We start from the raw sequence: 19,514 nt of genomic DNA on the forward strand, positions 1-19,514 counted from the left end.
TCTTAATGTTCTCTGGGACCCTTGAAGTCGATAGACACTTCGTATAGAAAGCCCCCAGTTTTTCAAGCAATACGACTCTTCCATCTTTGATTAAATTGACTGGTAGTCCATCTTATCCTGCAACTTTTCCCCGTTTCATGTCTTGCAAAGCGCTTCTAACTTCATCGCTAGTTATAAAAGGAACCTCTGTAACCTGTCCATTACTACTTCGAATGGAGGTATCGTGGCTGCTTTGGGTACTGTACAGGTCAACATACAATTTTTCCACCGCTTTTACTATATCTTCGGTGTTGCTGATGATACTACCATGCTTATCTTTCAGTGTATACATCTTGGTTTGGATAAAAAAAAAATCTTGGTTTGTCCTATGCCAAGTTTCCTTCTCAGTGATTTCATGCTGCATCCATTTTTTACGGCTTCCTCAGTCTTTCGCACGTTCTAATTTCGAACATCCCTTCGTTTCTCCTTGTTGGTCAATTTTGAAAGTTCCGCGAATTCTGACTTATCTGTTGAGTTGGGCAATTTCACTCTTTCTCGTTTCTTTATTAGGTCCTTTGTTATTTATGAGAGCTTGCCCACTGGTTGCCTTGGTGCCTTACCTCCCACTTCAATTGCTGCCTCTGAAGCCAGCCTAGCTATATTTTCATTCGTTACCTTTGCCATCTTCATCTCTCTCTTCTAAGGCTGCATATTTGTTTGCAAGTAGCAGTCTGAATTGGTCTGCTTTTACTCTTCCTTTGTCTAGGTTGGCCCGTTTCTTCCTGATAGATTTTATTCTTTCTCTTCAAATAGAGGCGAATGCTAGACCTCACCAACCTATGATCACTGCACTTTACTCTTCTTAACACTTTAACATGCTTCAATATGCTACGATTGGTAGAAAGTATGAAATCTATTTCATTTATTGTTTCAGGATTAGGGCTTTTGCAGGTCCGATTTCTGTTGCTACGCTTCCCGAAGGTGTTCATTATTCGCAGCTTATTCCTTTCCGCGAATTCATCCAGCATCTCTCCTCTATCGTTCCTAGAATCGACGTCGTAGTTGCCAATTGCTTAGATAGGTAGATTTGTTGGAGACTTATACGTATATTTAGACGTCTTGTTCCGAGATTTTGTGTATGCATGCAGTGAGCTTTGTTTCCAGTGGCACTTTCTGTCCTTTATCAAGCTGTATTTTCGCATTTGTATGCTCAATTGTACCGCATTTACTCGATTCTAAGCACCCCCTTTTTTTCACGATCGCGATGCCCAAAGTGAGGGAGGTGCTTAGATTCGAAAAATCTAGAATGACCCCCCCCCTCCCTCTTTTTGCTGCGACATCACGACGAGGTGGGTGCAAGAAACATTTTATTTTGCCAACATTCAAAAGAAAAATCGGTGCAGACAGTGAACCCACCGCTTGCGTAGGATGCTCAGTCACTATCACTGCCACACGAGTTCGTCGCACGGCTTGAACCGCTGATCTCGGTATCCCACAGCAGGTCGTCTTCCGTTCCGTCGAAGTTGTTTGTGATCGAGCACTTGTTAAATGATTTGACCACAACGTCCACTTAGACCCTCTTCCACGCGTCCGAAATCCATTTTGCGATGGTTGATGGGGACGCTTTCTGCAGCTTTCCCGTCGGCGTATTCTTCCGGTCAGTGTTTCGCACCCACTCTTCGTACTCCTGTACGAGATTGGCTTTGAAGGGCTTGTTGACTTAAACGTCGAGGGGTTGCAGCACTGGCGTCATGTCACCCGGAATCACAACCACGTCATTATTGATGTTCCGAAGCTTTGTCTTTACCTCCGGGGTCAGATGGCCGCGAAACGCGTCCAACAGAAGCATCGACCGCGTGCCTGCAGGTCCGCCGAGTAATGATTCCAGAGTGAGCAAGCGCGTTTGGTGGCCTTGGCTACGCGTTCTTCCCAACAAATAGGGGGGTGCTTAGAATCACATGCAAACTTTGTTCCTAACTTTTTCGCGAAAATAGAGGGTGGGTGCATAGAATCAGGGGGTGCTTAGAATCGCGAGAATACGGTATCTTCCCATTCCTAATGTAGGAGGACGAGTCAAATGAAAGTGAGCCAACCCAACCCACGTGATAATGGTTCGGTTCATTATCTGCAAGACATGCTGGCAGCACCTAGGCATCTTTTATTTACGGTGAACATTTCATTTCATTGGGCACTGTGAAGCGTTGGAGCAAACGGTTCAAAGAAGGACGCTAAAGCTGCTGACGAGCCAAGACCAGGTCAAAGCCACCGTGCAATCATCCCCAACACAATTGCAACGGTTGATGAACTGCTTAGGCAAGAACAGAAGATAAGCCGCAATGAACTGGCAAAGCATGTGAACATCAGTCACGGTTCGGTTCACACCATAATTCATGAACATATCGGTTATCGGCTCTTGTGTGCGTAATGGCTGCCCAAGATTTTGAACCACTGCCAGAAGACGGAGATGTTCGGCACTGCCTTGGCTCATCTGATCCGGTATCACAATGAGTGTGACGACTTGTCTGCAACTGTGACTGGGGACGAATCATGATGCCACTACTACGAGCCTGAAACACGACGGCCAACCTTACAGTGGAAACATTAGAATTCACCACCCCCAGAGAAAGCAAAGGCTATCATATCCGCCAGAAAGGTGTTGACCTTTCTTTTTTCAATCGTTAGGGTCCATTATTGATCGACTTTGCTAAACCTGCAGAGGTTATCAATCGTTTCCGATATTGTGAAACGCCGTACGGCTGCGTGCCTCAATCAAGAACAATCGACGTGGAAAATATACTAATGGGGTCATCTTGTTCCACGACGATGCCCATCCCCACGTCACTGATGAGGTCGAGAGAAAACGGGCAAAGTTCAAGTGGGAAACGCTGCAATATCCACCACACAGCCCAGGCTTGTCGCTTTGCGACTTCCACATCTTGGGGCAATTGAACAAAAAATCAGCTCAAGGGAACCAGATTCATGTCGGACGATGAGGTGAAAGAGACAGACTTTTTGAAGCAGCAGCCCAAGGAATTTTATGAGACGGGAATCACGCGACTGTCAGTGGGACAAAAGGCTAAAGGCTCATGGAGACTGCTTTTAAATAACATACACCGTTAGTCATATATTCGCAGTGGCTCACTTCCAGTTGGCTCGCCCTCGTATATATTGCAGAACTTCTGCTTTCTATATGTGCTCTCTGTTGCGTCTATAATTTCGGTGCAATTACTCAGAATACACGACCGGTCACACCTGCTCCTAAGCAATACAGTGGGACAAAGGACAGCATCATTTAGATTTTTTCCTGGCCGTTGCATATGTGCAAAAAAGTAAGCAAGGTTCTTGAATGGCAAAGGTACATTAAAATATTTGTCCTCAACTTATTCATTTCATGGCCCTTACATTTTTCATATCAGCGGCATGCACTGTTTTGCTGGTTTCGAATTGATATAGTTCTGAAGTTCCTGTGATATTTTCTTTATTTATTAAACAGATAAAAACAAAGACGCATTGATATCAGTTATTTATAGCACTATTTTTGGGAAATACGAGTATATTCTTTTATGAAAAAAATACATATTTTACTTCTCTTGACAGTGCGTAGCGTTCAAGAATTCTTTTGGAGCATCCTTGCAATGGCAGTTCAGTTGTCCACGTATTTGGTCCCTCGACAAATTCTATAAGGAGGATGCCGGGCTGCAGCGTGATCCCCCCCACCCCTCCCCGAACGAAATTTCTGGCTACGCCACTGTCTGCGGAATATGCGTGTATTTCTCAAGTTTTGTCAGATAACAAATATAATTTTCATCACTTCGTGAGGAGTATACTTAATGATCATTAAAGGTCCCTAATTGTTTAAAGTATAGATTGGCAGAAATTCACATTTTAAAGACAAGTCATGTGTGGGAAAGCACACATGACTTGTCAGACCAGCAATGCATCTGTTTGTTATTTGTTCGCGCTTTACGTGCCTAAAGAATGTCGCCGCACCAACAAGCTTGCATACAAAGCATAGCTCAATATAGATCTCCTAAGCCGAGCATATTCCCCCCCCCCCCCCCCGTGATCAGCGCTCTGCACGTCCTCATGCTTTTCGCTGTCAGGGTTTCGCATGCGTGACCTTCCTAAAGACGTTTCTGGAAACTCGCCATGTTCAACCTTTGGCTCCTCAGAGGAGGAGGAGGAAAAACTTTATTTGCTCTAATTGGTTAGAAATTAGCGGTGGCAGATGTGGTCGGCCATCTTCACGGTCTTATTCCCCATCTGCGCAGGGTCGACGCCCCTATTCCAGGGCACCACTGAGGGTGGCTACTCGGCGAGCGTGCCTTACTAGTCCATGCTGGACTTTCGGATCACTGCTGGAGAGCACCCTCTCCCACTGCTCCGCACTCGGGTCTTTTATTTGAAGGAATTGTTGATTCTGAACGCATTCCCATGTAATGTGATATAAGGTGGGCTTGGCGCCACGCCAGGGGCGAATGTCTCTATACTGGGTGGAAAACATCTTGCTTAGTGTGTTTAGGTTTGGATACGTTCCTGTTTGCAGCCTCCTCCAAGAGGTTGCTTCATGCTGATTTAGGCTGTTGTGGGGTGGAGGGTACTTGATTCGGACCCCCTTACAGTAGTTCAAAATGTCTGAGTAGCTTGGGTTGACTGGTATGGGTTCCTCAGAGTCGGTGCTTGTGGCCGCTCGGTTTGTGTGCTCTAGAGCTGCCTTGTCCGCCCTTAGGTTCCCTTCTATTCCAGCGTGTCCCGGTACCCAGAAAATTGCATGCCTGACTTTGTTGTTAGCCCTGCAGGAGCGGAGGATGTGAAGCGCTTTGTGTCCTATTCTGCCGTTCATGTAATTCCGACACGTAGTTTGCGAGTCGGCGAGTATTGTTAAAGAGCTTTCGGATCGGTAGCCCTCCACTGCCGCTAGAGCTACGGCTATTTCCTCAGCTTCCGTTACTGAGCAGTCCTTCATTGACGCGCTGCTGATCTCTTTGTAGTCCTGGCTTATTACTATCGCAACTGTCTGTACTATGTTTGTGCCTCTTTGCTTGGCGTATACTGCAGCATCTGTGTATAATGTTGTGTTTTTTGTGGCCAGATACTTTTCGGCGCATTTCGCCCTTGCGTCCCTTCGCACCGTGTGGAGGTTCGGGTCCATGTTTTTGGGTAGGGGGCTAACAGTGTATGTTTTCCGATATTCATCAGGAATCCCCTCCGTTCTTTGGGTTTCTTTGATTGATTCCGCGAAGCCTAGCCTTATTAGCAGTTCCCTTCCCATTTTGGTCTGCTGGAGTCTCATGAGCTGTGCGATACTTTGGCCTTCTTTTAGTTCTTCGAAGGTGTTGCTTAAACCAAGTGCCATTAGTTTCTCCATTGATGTATTGTTCGGCAGGTGAAGTGCTGTTTTGTACGCTTTGCGTAAAATTGTGTCCGCTTCTTGTATTTCCTATTTGGTGCAGTTGAAGTACGGGAGTGAGTATGCGACCCTGCTGACCACCAGGTTGCCAAACAGCTTAACTGTGTCTCCTTCTTTCATCCCATATCTCTTTTGTGACACCCGCGTGATCATGCGTGCTATTTGGGTTGTTGACTGCTTGAGTGTTTTCAGCGTGTGGGTGCAGCGCTGGTTGGATTGCACCCACATTCCAAGGATCCTGATTTGTTGGCTTTCCGTTATCGGCTGCCCCTTTAGCCATATGTTAAGGCTTTCTTTCTTTCTACTCAAGCTATGGGAGGCAAGACGCGGGCTCACTAAAAGATGGCAAAAACAAAGGCTAAACAGGAAGCTCAAAAAGAAAATCGCAGAGATAACCAAGGAGGCGGAGAAGTATGCGGCTCAGCTGACTAAGCAAAACTGGCAACAGTTTAGCGAGTCCCTAAACGGAACATTTAGCACGGCAAAAACATGGCACATACTCAACGCGCTCATGGACCCAACAAAAACAAAATCTGAAAACAATAAGGCCACACACCGCCTGGTACACCAATTCGAGGGACCGGACTCTGAACTGCTAGAGCAGGTCAGAGTCAAATGTTTCGGACATGGCAACCCGGCGTACACACAACAACAACCCGGCCTACACACAACAATACAAAGGGAAAGAAAACGAGCTGCTGGACAGGCCAATCGCAAAAGAAGAGGTGTACGCGGCCATAAGAAGCGTAAAAAAGAATACAGCAGCGGGCGCGGACAAAATCAGAAATTGACTTATTCGAAACCTAGGGGACGAACTGGTGGAACAACTCATCGCTTTCCTCAACCAACACTGGGCTGCGGAAACGGTACGAGAGCAATGGAAACACGCCGAGATTGTAATGATCCCCAAACCAGGCAAAAAGCTACAGGTAAGAAACTTAAGACCAATCTCCCTCACATCGTGCTTAGGCAAATTATATGAGAGGATAGTAAGAAAAAGACTACAACATTGCATGGAGGAAAACGAGCTGTACCCCCATAGTATGTTCGGTTTCCGATCCAAGCTTTCGACACAGGATGTCCTTCTCCAAATTAAACATGAGGTTCTCAGCAACATACCGTACAACGGAGAACACATTTGTATGGCACTAGACATAAAAGGAGCTTTTGACAATGTAAGCCACGCGGCAATCCTGGAAGGCCTTAACAGCGTAGACTGCGGGAAGAAAGTACACGGATACGTCAAAGCCTTCCTCTCCAATAGAACAGCAACAATAGGTTTGGGAGAGATTCGATCGCAAAAATTCCCCACACCAAACAAGGGGACACCCCAAGGTTCAGTAATTTCCCCGATACTCTTTAACATTGCAATGATTGGCCTAGGGCATAAACTAAGCAAAATCGAAGGCATTAAACACGCCATTTATGCAGATGACATCACCATCTGGGCCACTAAAGGCTCGCTGTGCCAAAAAGAAAGCTATCTGCAAGAAGCAGCCACTTGCGTGGCTCCTTAAAACCCAATGTATCCTATCTTTACCGCTAAAAACTTAACTAGGCTCCAGAAAACGCTGTTAAATACATTACTTCACATCGAACTAGTGCTGCAACCTCCAGAAGGCGTCGCCACCATCTTTTGTTATTGCGCTTTAGGTGGCTTTCCAAGCGTCTTATCGTGGTAGGACTGATGTTTTTGATATTGTAGAAAGGAAACTTCCTGATATAAAAGCAATCATTTTAAAAGCGAAGATTTTCTTTGCTAACCTCGCCGGGTTTTCGTGAGCGTGGGTGCTTCGTGGCTGTTCTCTAGCCGAATAGGCCAACCAATTACAACGGAGGACGCGCCCAACATCACCACCGCTGGGTTCCTTGCACCACCACCAGATGGCGCTCGCCTCCGCGCATCCACAGACAGTGGATATACAGGGCTAGGAAACACCTCGGGTAACAGAATATAAATATCTTGGTATATGGATAAACGAAGGCAATAGATATATGGGAACAAAGGAAAAAAACAGTAACAGTGAAGTGAAGGGGAAGAGAAATGCAGCCATATGAAGCCATAATAGGGATATAATAGGTATGAGGTCCACTAAGGTATGTGGAAAGATGTAACGGTTCCAGTACTTACTTTTGGAAATGCGGTTGTTTGCTTTAAATCAGGGATACAATCAGGACTCGACGGAAACCAAAGGTCAGTGGGTGGCCTCGCATTGGGGCGCTCACGGGAAGACTACAAATGAAGCTGTGCAGGGTGATATGGGCTGGACTAGTTTTGAAGTGAGGGAAGCTGGCAGTAAAATTGAGTATGAAGAACGGCTGAGGAATATGGAAGAAAGTAAATGGGCTGGGAGAGTGTTCAGGTACAGGAAAAACAGTGATTCGCAGTGGAGGAAAAGAACTAGGAAGCTTACCAGCAAGTATGCGGCCTGTAGGGTGGGCAACACAGCAACAAGGAAGGTCAAGCAGAAAGTCAGAGAGGTTGAAATAATCTCATGGGTGGCGGCAATGAAAAAGAAACCTGCCATGAGTAACTACTTAAGAGGAAAAAACGAAATCAGGAAAGAAACAATTTATGATAACTCAAAGGGAAGCTCAAACGGAAAATCAAAGGGACCGTTATCGGTGCTTAACCTTGTCAGAATTGCTCCGACCATTTAAACCCTTATCGCTCTTTAGCACCTTATCGATACGCGTCGAACCATCAACCGGGATGAGACCCATATAACCCCTTATCCCTACTAATAATCCTGGTCAACTCATTGTATATCTACTTGTGTTGCGCGACGTGAGGCGCATGAGCCCCTCAGATATCGGTGGCATTTCGGTCGGTGACGAAACGCCCCAACGGAAGGCTATCACGCGACCACCGAACCACATCTGGCGTGTGGCGTGTTTGGCATTAATGTTTCGCAAAATAGGCGTTTCCCTGTTTTCTATAATGCTCCTAGTCCGCTCCACATGTGATCCTACACATGGTGTTTATTCCACCATCACCCAAACTTTCAACAAAGCCTTCACAGAAAATGTTCTTCGACACTTGCTTTGCACCGCCGGTGGAACGCATTCATATGGTTCAGATACATTCACCTTCTGCAAGCGTGGGCGTTTAGTCCAGCAATCTACAAAACAACGCTCAATCGTTTCAGCATGCAGACACAAACGGAAGTTCGTCCACAACGGGACGCAACAGCTCTTTATTCCATCCAGGTATTGACAGCAAGAGTTGCCGATCGTAATTCAAAGAAAATGTTTTCCAGTAATCTGTTGCCTACGTTCGTTGTGGGTACGCTGCACAAGAAACAGCGCAGGACTGGATGTCCTTTGTGGACGCTTGAACGTGCTTGCCTAACTTTCGAATGTGTTTCCAGTCACCCTAAATTTCTGTAGCACTTTGCGTTTCTTGTCTTGCTAAAAGTTCTGCGCCCATGTAATACAGAAAAATATGGCTGTTTAGCCCAGTGGGTAAGACACTGGGCTTCAGAGCGTGGGGTCGTAGGTTCGAAACTCATCACCGCCAAGAGTTTTCCTTCGTAATTTATCTAGTCTATACATTAACTTTTTGATAACAACTTGTCTTACGTGACAGACGGACGGACGGGTTTCTTCGTTGGTTGGGCTTAGAAATGTTTACGCATTTAAAAAGAACCATAAAGCTCGCCTTCGCGCATCTGCGGCGGCATTGCATTCGCATCCTCACATCGTCTGCATAAAGTCTTTCGTGTCACTTTTAGCAGGCATTCAATAAAAACCAAACTGGTGTTTCGACTCTTTACGTACTGGCACAGAGCTTCGCTGTACATACACTCCAAGTCGTTGGATCTTCTCTCTTTTTCTCTTGAGTGCTTTTAAGGGATCTTTTTAGGCATTGTGCATTTTCAATGAACGCCTTTCACGCCAACGCTTTAGCAAGCTGTGCCATGAATCTACTGCGTGTGTGGGCCGCTCTTCAATGAACTTCTAGCTAACTTGGATCACTGAGTGTGCGGCAAGCATGTGGACAATACTCAGCGTTCACAGGCACCAGCGCGCCACGCTGCTCGTCTCGGATACCAAGCGCGGACTTCTCGGCAGTGCAAGCAAATGGCGCAGCGTCTCCAGAAAGAAGCGCGAGAGACGAGCCTCGTTTCTCAGCGTTCGCACGCACCGCTACGCCATGCATATCGGAGGCAACGGGAAAACTTCGCGGTGGCGCCGCTAGATGGCAGGCCATGTTCTTGAGGAACATTGAATAGGTTACATAAACATGCAGGGCGGCAGAAGAAAGGAAAAGTGGGCAGAGATTGAGGAGCAGTTACACAGAGAACAAATAGGGGTGTATGCGGTTACAGAAACGCACCTTAGAGACTCAGAAGAGCCACCAGTTATTGACAATTATGTTTGGGAAGGGTGCAACAGAACTAAGTCGGAAAGAAAGGGAGGGGGAGTCGGAACGCTCATCCATCAGGGAGCCAAATGGAAAAGAGTAAATTGACAATGTCAAGAGCATCTTTGGTTATCAGGTACAATGAGTGGGAAAGAAACTTGGCTGGGCGTGACGTATTTGTGGACCGGAAAAAAATTGCATAGAGAAGAATAAAGAGTTAGTGGAATGCATAAGCGCTGATATTAAGGGTTTCGGGAGTGGTGCTGAAATTGTCCTATTAGGTGACATGAATGCCCACATACAGGATTTAGATGGCTATACCGACAATAACGGGAAGTCAATGCTGGACCTTTGTGAGCAAAATAACCTCGTGATCGTGAATACAGGGCCTAAGTGTGAAGGACAGATCACGTGGGAAGTGGGAAACCGGCAATCAACCATTGATTACTGTCTGATGACAGAAGGAATTCATGATAAGTTGAAAGAAATGGTCATCGATGAGGAAGGGTTTAACAGCATAGGGAGTGACCATAAACGCATCATATTCAAAATGGGATATGTAGTTGGGAAAGAGAGCAAGGAGAGCAAAATGGCCAGTCCGAATTTGAACGCTGAAGAAATAGCAAATACAGTCACTAGAGTTGAGGAAGAACTTGGCAAATGGCCAAGTAAAGAGTGGGAATATGGTGAACTTATAAGTGTAATAAAGACAGAAATACGGAAAGAGAACCAACATGTTAGTTGGAAAGGAAAAAAGAAACCGAAAAGCTGGTGGAACAAGGAGATACGAGAAGCGATCGCCGAACGACAGAAAGCATCTCGAGAGCACAGGCAGGCAAAGAAGGCGCAATTGCCACAGGATGAAGTAACTAGCAAACGGGAAATATACCGGGAGAAAAAGTATATGGTTCAAATACTGGTGCAAGCAAAATTAAAAAGTGAAAGTGAACGTTGGTTGTCAGAAATACGTGAGAAACAGAAGGCCGCACCTAGACTATTTTGGAGCCGCACAAAATTATTAGGCAGGAAGTCAAAAACAATACAACATATCCTAGACGAAGATGAAAACTCGAAGGGGAAGCGGCAATAAATTACATCCGAAAAGCAACAGCCGAATCTTTCCAAGGCAATGACGAGGTTATACTTGTTGAAAAAAAGAGCATGAAAGAGACCCAAGGGGAAAAGCAGCTGGTGCTAACAAATTTAAACTGGAAGAAAGCGGAAGCGAAAATTCCTAAGCGTACAGCCACAGGGCTAGACGAGGTTCCCATTAGGCTGATAAATGAACTAGGACCAAAAAGTAAGGAAGCTCTGGTGAAAGCAGTGGAAAGAACTTTAAAAGATAAACAAATACCACACAGTTGGCGACAAAGTAGAATGAATTTGATTTATAAAGGAAAGGGGGAGAAAGACAGAATTCACTCGTATAGACCATTGACCATTACATCGGTAATATACAGGCTAGCAATGCAGGCAATCAAATTAAAGCTTCAAACATAGACAGAGAATAATGGCATTTCGGGAGAGCTTGAGAATGGCTTCAGAATAGGTAGGCGTTTGGATGACAGCTTGTTTGTTCTTACTCAGTGTATTGAAATATCAAAAGCAGAAAGCAGACCGTTGTATGTGGCCTTTTTAGACATTACAGGAGCCTACGACAACGTGGACCGCAACATATTGTGGGATATCCTGGAAGGGGAAGGCTTAGGTAACGATTGTATACAGCTTTTGAGAAAAATTTACCTAGAAAATACCGTTTGCGTTGAATGGGAAGGGATGAGGAGCGAGGAGAAGGTTCATATCAACAAGGGACTGAGGCAGGGGTGCCCTTTAGCCCCGCTGTTGTTTATGATGTACATGGTGAGGATGGAGAGGGCGCAAGAAGGAAGTAATATCGGGTTTAATCTCTCTACAAACAGGCGGGTACAGTAATAGAGCAGCAACTCCCAGGTTTATTTTATGCGGACGACATTGTGTTCCTAGATAACAAGCAAAGTGATTTGCAACGTCTGGCTAATATCTGTGGACAGGAAGGCAACGATTTAGGTTTGAAGTTTAGTGTTAGAAAATCAGGTGTTATGGTATTCAATGAAAACAGTGAACAGACAGTGGAGATACAGGGCCAAGAAATACCTCGGGTAACAGAATATAAATACCTTGGTATATGGATAAACGAAGGCAATGGATATATGGAAACACATGAAAAAACCATAACACTAAAGGGGAAGAGAAATGCAGCCATAATGAAGCACAGAGCGCATTGGGGATACAATAGGTAGGAGGCCCTCCGAGGTATGTGGAAAGGTGTAATGGTTCCAGGACTTACTTTTGGAAATGCGGTTGTTTGCTATGAATCAGGGGTACAATCAGGACTTGACGGGAACCAAAGGTCAGTGGGTCGCCTCGCATTGGGCGCTCACGGGAAGACCACAAATGAAGCTGTGCAGGGTGATATGGGCTGGACTAGTTTTGAAGTGAGGGAAGCTCGCAGTGAAATTGAGTATGAAGAACGGCTGAGGAATATGGAAGAAAGTAAATAGGCTGGAAGAGTGTTCAGGTATCTGTACAGGAAAAACATTGATTCACAGTGGAGCAAAAGAACTACGAAGCTTACCAGCAAGTATGCGGCCTGTAGGGTGGACAACACAACAACAAAGGTCAAGCGGAAAGTTAGAGAAGCTGAATTATTCTCATGGGAGGCGGCAATGGAAAGGAAACCTGCCATGAGTAACTACTTAAGAGGAAAAAACGAAATCAGGAAAGAAACCATTTATGATAACTCAAAGGGAAGCTCATTACTTTTCGAAGCGAGATCACGATGCCTTAGAACACGCACCTATAAAGCGAGATTTAAGAAGCAAGAAGAAGCATGTGCTTGCTGTGGTAAAGCTAGGGAAACTACGGAGCATGTTTTATTAGAATGTGAAGACGTCTACCCAGCGGTGGATTTAGGCACCACTGGCCTCCTTGAAGCCCTTGGGTTCAGAGGGAGCAGTGGTAAAGCAAACATGTCCGCAATAGACATTAGTAAGAGGCGACTGGAGGATTGGTGAAAGAAAAGTAGGGAAACGACAAAAGACGGAGACGTACAAAAGCACAGTTCGCAATAGGGGATCAGAAAATTTGGGCGTGGTAGTTCATATTACTTTTTTTCTTTTTTCATTGTTTAACCTAGGTAGAATATTAGGCAGTATAGTAGCAAGAGCTTGGTGGCGCAACCCACCGCCCCGTTCCAAAGGGGACGCTCATAACATCCATCCGAAGCACGAAAGAGAAATCCCGCTGCAGCATACGCCTCATGCATAACTCGTTTCGACAGTGCCAAAAAGTTGGGCCGTTATATTGATTCAATGCTACACGCTTTACCGTCGACAGTAATCTTGAGATGGGTCCTGCCGCAATTTTTTGAACTACAGGTTGCGCAGAAAAGCGGCCCTTCCACTTTCCAGCTTCTTTCTTTCTCTTTCGTTCTTTCTTTGGTTTATTCCACACAAATTCGGTACAAATTCCCTCGGAAGACACTGCTAAAGACTGAGGAAATGCCTGACTTCGCTGCTCCACCCTGGCAGCAGAGCAGCTACAGCATACAGTGTATTTGGAGTAAAAGAAAAAGAAACGCTTAATAATCACATCCTTATGCTGCCTAGGTCAAAACAGAAAAACGAGTTGATTGGACATATATGTAATCAGTGTCCGCATGAGAGTGGTGACAATTCTAAACAAAATTGTGAAAGGCACTTGTGGGACTATTACACAGCGGTAAAGTTGCATCATGTCACAGGAAAAAAAGTACGTCAAGAATTTTAGGCATCGTGAGGGCTTTCGGTTTCTTCAGCTAGCAGTTCTATCGGTATGTTTTTAAATATTTTAGAATAAGTTCCCCACTCCAGTAACTGTTGTATGGTTGGCTATTGATTTAGCATGTCTGGTATCTGTGAAGTTAATTGTTGTTCTCCGTAATTAATGCGTGATCGAGGTTTGTATATTGGTCTCCCGCGTGATTCGTACTGGGTTTGTTTCACATAATATGTATCCAATAAAAGTGATGCATCTATCCGATACTGACGTAACATCCCCAAATACAGTTTGTGTCTGTATAACTGCTTGACAAGCAATGTCTTGTAGGTTTTAAAATATGATTGAGTGCAATCGTAGAGTAAACTGTTAAAAATTGTACGTATTGTGTGCTTTTAAAGAATTAGGAGGGAATAAAGGTTCGTGCCCGCCGTTGTTAGCCACACCAAGGAATAGTATGTTAGGTATGAGTGCACTAGAGCATAGTAAAGCTTAACATTTGATAGAACGTAATACCTTAGCCTACTTAAAATGACGATTATTAAGGAAAGATCTTTTTTTATCGCGTCAATGTTGGGGACCAAGAGAGATGTTCGTGAAATTGGGCTCCTAAAAATTTTATTGTTGTCGAGTGCTGAATCTCGCCGTCCTGGAAGTAAATTGGTTTGTACGGAGTGTTTGTTACTCCTTTAGGTTTGAAAAGCAGGTACTATTTTAGCGATCTTTAACGGAAATTTGTTTGCGTTTAACCACATATTTAACTCACCCATCCACACATTAGCTTCTTTATACAGTTCACATATTTTGAACCTGGGAAAAGTAGATTTGTGCCATCAACGTACAACACTATCTTCTTATGTCCCCCAATATTTGCAACATCATTAACGAACAGCGAGAATAAGACAGGTCCAAGGATGGGTCCATGTGGAACACCATATACTCAATGAATTCAATTTTAGAAAGTGTATTATTTACAATGGTGTATTGCTTTCTGAAAACTAGGTAACATTGTATCAGTTGCAACGTGGTACCGCGAATGCCGTAGTACGGAATTTTCCGTAAAAGCCGGTCGTCTTGTATGCTGCCATATATCTTCCTGAAGTCCGGAAATATCCCGAGTGTGTATATTTCGTTTTCAACTTCATCTAGAATGTATCATTTAATACGAAGTAAAGCGGTCTCTGTAGATTTCTTTTTGCAGAATCCGTACTTGTATTTTGCAATTAGGCTGTTGGTCGTTAAAACACCTTTAATCCTCTTATTTATTTAGTTAGGTTATTTTTACAAATACACAAACGACATATATTGGCCTGTAATTGAGCTTGTCAAATGACCCGCCATTATAAATCTCAGACTGTAACAAGTTTCATTTGATCGGGAGAGGTGCCTCAAGTTATTATCAAAATATTAATGTGCGTCAGAGGGACACCTATAATATGACTCGTGGCTCTTAACGGCGTCGGCTTGACGCCATCCGGGCCGCATGCACAGATATCCCCTCCCTTCCTTTAATGACAAAATTAAATATTCAAGTTCATGCTGCTCAGTCGGAAACAGGAAAACACAGGACGGACAGTCTGACTATATAGTTCTGGCAAAGCGTTTGCAGTTTGTCATACTAAACCCACCTAGAGTTGAAAAGTACTTATTGAAAGTATCGGCAATTTCTACGTCCCTCATCTCTGGCTTTTGAAACTTGATTCATATTGTCACTGCTTAACATACACTCGCCTCTGAACGAAAACCATAGCCTAGATAACTGTCATTTTCTCCATTATATGTCCTTCAAAATGTGGTAGCGTGTTTCTGCTCTAAGCATGCCCCTTTCTCTTGAGCTTCTTTTCTACCTGCACTCCTCTCCTGTTTCTCTTTCCGACTGTATATGTGAACTGCTTCTCAATTTTGCGTTAATGCTCCATTGTTGCTGGATATGAACCTGTTTACCCTGTGCTTCTTTTCTCTTGTATTCATTCAATTATCCCATAGATGTTCGTATATAGTTGCTATGCCGTTTTTGGTTTTGTTTCTCTGCATGCTAGTATTTAGACCTCCGCGGTGTTCCTGTGCACATGAAATGAAGATTTATTTATTTATTTATTTATTTATTTATTTATTTATTTATTTATTTATTTATTTATTTATTTATTTATTTATCATTCACGCAAGGCAGGTACTTCTACAGCGGCCGCCTGGATGTGGCAAACGTGCACCAGGCCGCCTGCACCCGCACCGCTGCTTCCAAGTACCTCCTCCCGGAGCTGGAGCAGAAATGCACCGAATTCATGCGCCGCTGCATGAGGCTCGACGATGTGTGTCCTCTCCTGGACTACCTTCTGACCATGGGCGAAAAAGATCTACACGCTCCCGCCGGTGACCTCATCCGCAAGCAGAGTGCCGACGTGCTTTCCTCTTCAAAGTTCAAGTCCTCCACCGAGGCCACCGTGAAATACGTGCTCGAACATGTTACCAATGTGTCGGAGGCATCGGTGTTAAACGCCGTCTACGCCTGGACACGTGAGCAGTGCTCCAAGCGATCCTCGGGTAACGGTAACCCGGCTAATGTCTTTCGGTCCGTCATGATGCCACTCTTCCCCCAGCTGCGGTTTCTCACACTGACTGCGACGCAGTTCGTAGAAGGTCCCAGCAAGTGGGGAATCTTTACCGACGCCGAAGCATGGGCCATTCTTAGCAATATCGTCAAAGATCGCTCGATGCCTATGCCAAAGGGATTCTGCGAGATCCGTGAGCCCCGCGTGGCCCCCCGTTTACATGACAGACGCCTATATTGACCGGGGAAAAAATGTACTTACTAATTCAATTCATTCGTAATCTAGCGGGCAGCGCAATAACTAGCGATAGCAGCGCAGAAACTCTTTTCTCCCCTCGTCTTTTGCGCAAAAGGCTGCGTTCGTCTCCTACCCAACATGCCGAAACGGTCGCCACTTTCGATACCCACATTCCATAAGACTGGACATTCGCACATAAGTTCACATATTTCGTGCGGTTTCATTCGTCCGCCGCACACAACGCTGCCAGTGCGTCTGTTGTTTCCGTCTACCTCTCTCCTTTATTTTTCTTTCTTTTTTTGTACTCTAAAGCGTATATATGATGTACCTCTGCGCAGCAATGCGTTTTCCTCGAAACTTTGTCGCAGGTGTCTTCCTTCTCTTGAATGCAAGTTACACATCTGTAACGTTTCATCTCTTTGGAGAGTTAGAACGTATTGTTGCACATATAATTCGAAGAGCTCGAAACGTCTCTTTATTGCATATGTCTAATACAGTGCCGTGTATGACGCAGACAACTTTTGGTTTTGCATAGGAAACAAATGTGTCAGAAAAGCGTACTTTTGATACTTCGAGTGATAATTACCTGCCGGTCAACAACTCGCCGAACAGCGCGCTTGGAACTACATGTTGTCAAGGGAAAAACTAGCATATTGAGTATATTTTTACGCCAACCGACGCAATGACTCTTTTCTCCGAACAGGATCGAGCGCCGGGAGACATTCTCCGGAAAGGCAACAAAATAAAAATAAATAAAAAATAACGTCCAATCAACTTGTATGATGCACTGTACTGTTTTTCTATTAACATGCCCGCATTAGATTCCCATTATGGATGAGTAGATGTCCTGAAAAATGCACTACAGTGACACAGTAACTTATCCGAACAGTGACAGATATTGTTTTTGAGGATACGGATAAAGGCGTGTCCTTCACAGGGACTGCACTGGTGGATAAGGTTAATCGGCATTTCTTACAATGTGGCGCGTCTGATGCGCTTGACGCTGATAGCCCAACTTACAGGTATTATATTCCATGCAATATGAGCAGGTCGGTATTCCTTGCACCGACAGTTGAGGCTGAAATAAGTGACGTATTTTTAAATTTAAGGAATTCCACAGCATGTCGTGTGGATGGCGTAAAGGCAGAACCAATAAAAGCTGTGGCGTTGCATATTTGTAAAGCAATGTCCCACACATGCAATTTAATTTTGTGTACTAGCGCATTCCCCGAAGAATAAAAGATTACACGCGCATCGGTATAGATTTTAAAGGGGGAGACAGGAATGACATCAACAACTACAGGCCGATTTCATTCTCCCAATATTTTCCAAAGTAGTAGAGGAGGTCATTAACGAAGCAATTTTAAATTTCCGTACCCAAAATATAATTATAACAGAAAAGCAATACTGTTTTCGAAAACACAAATGTACTGAAATGGCGTTGCTGCACATCAAAGCAAAAATAAGGTAAATCAAGCTAAAAACTTGATTACTCTCGAGCAAGAAGTCAATATTTGGCTTAGTAATCTTTCAGACTGGCTTAGAGCAAGTAAGTTGGAATTAAACACTGAAAGGACAAAATACATTATTTTTCGGCCTCGTAACAAGAGTATTGATGACATCTTAGTATTACAATTCCGTGATGAATTCATTATACGTTTTACGTCCCAGAGGTTTCTTGGCGTTACGTTTGAAGAAAATTTAAACTAGTCAAGTCATACCGACAACATTAAAACCAGCATTGCAAGATCCATCGGTGTTATTACTAAATTAAAACATATATTACCTTCTAGAATAAGAAACTATTATACTATAGCCTAGTGTATTCGCGCCTCCAATATTGTTTGTCTGTCTGGTGTACCACGACGAAAACCAACATCAATAGTTTACTAACCTTGCAGAAACACGTAATTCGTGTAATTGAGAATGCAGCCTCTAGAAGGCCACTCCGCTCCACTTTTCAAGAATTGCATTTTAACAATAGCAAACCTCATTAACAAAAAAATAACCATTGCAATATTTGAAGAGTTAAGACTAAATGAAAGCGCCTTTTTTAGAGCATACCTCCTGAATGAACATAAATACAACACAAGGCAATTAACTTATAACAAGAGCAAGATCCGTACAAATTGCGGCATGAAAAAGCAGGCATTCATAGTTGCTGATTTTCTGAATCATCAGCATGGCTTACTCATTATAATAAACGAACCACCGTCCCTAAACACTTAAAAAAAAGTGAGCATGTATTTGTTGTCGCTTGAGGTATGACTGTTCATTTTTTTGTACACAAATCGCATTCAATATTTCTGTTACGTATTTCATGTGCTTTTCATTTTTTTTGTGTATGTATCCACGTTGTGTACCATGCTTACCTTGTGTGCTTGAGTGTTTTATGCACTGGGAACGGATCGGCGAAAGGGACTGACACTTAGTCAGGCATTCGTGCCTTTTCGTCAGCCTCCTTGACAGATTCTTTGTATTTGTTTCTGTCAAAGTAAGCATTCCTTGAGTATAATGAAGAAAGGAGCCGGAATTTTACATTATGACGGTTTCCGCTTAGTTACCTAAGCTGAAGCCACACCAAGTCTCTCAAAGGTAAATTCACATGAACAGATGCGTGGGCTTCAAGGAGAAGTTACAAAATGTGTGGCTTTAGTTTACCAGTAGAGAAAGACAATGGAACCGCACGGGCAAGTGACGTGACCTCCCTTTGAACCAAACAGCTCCCCGCTAGCCCGAGATCGCACGACACGCAGGTAAGTGAGAAAAGTTGACAGTCACTTTAGCGTACACTAAAGAGGATCAAAGCGAAATCCTGCCCGCTCACGAGACATTACATTACCTAACATTGTCATTTTAATGCGTAATTACTTCCTGTTACTTGTTTTCTCCCACGAAGGTCTCGGGTTCGAGTGCCCTAATTAACTATGAAATAAATAATTGCGCCTTAATTACGGTTGCCGTAATTAACACCAATAATAGTGGCTTCGACGCGCAACCTGCAAGTTGGAATTCAACTTAAACATGTCGCCGGTTCGCCCATATCTCTAGTGGGTTCGACTCCCACCAAAGGTCGTGGGGTCGAGTGTCTTAACCAATTGTACCAAGGGTCTATTAACTCTTTCCTTAGTATTTATGTTTATCTTCTAGAATTAAACGTGGGTCTGTTAGCCAGCGC

At 44.1% G+C, this 19,514-nt stretch overlaps 1 protein-coding gene across 1 annotated transcript in view; it reads left to right on the top strand.

The window, feature by feature from the left end:
* Positions 1 to 17,108, top strand: part of LOC135920874 (BTB/POZ domain-containing protein 6-B-like) — a 38,009-nt gene extending 20,901 nt beyond the window's left edge. Inside the window, exon 4 of the mRNA XM_065455126.1 lies at positions 15,721 to 17,108. Coding sequence (XP_065311198.1) covers positions 15,721 to 16,339 — 619 coding nt within the window. The 3' untranslated portion in view covers positions 16,340 to 17,108. The remainder of the gene's footprint in view (positions 1 to 15,720) is intronic.
* The last annotated feature ends 2,406 nt before the right edge of the window (positions 17,109 to 19,514 follow it).

Source organism: Dermacentor albipictus, chromosome 8 (assembly GCF_038994185.2).
Source record: "Dermacentor albipictus isolate Rhodes 1998 colony chromosome 8, USDA_Dalb.pri_finalv2, whole genome shotgun sequence".
Classification (NCBI taxonomy): Eukaryota; Metazoa; Arthropoda; class Arachnida; order Ixodida; family Ixodidae; genus Dermacentor; species Dermacentor albipictus.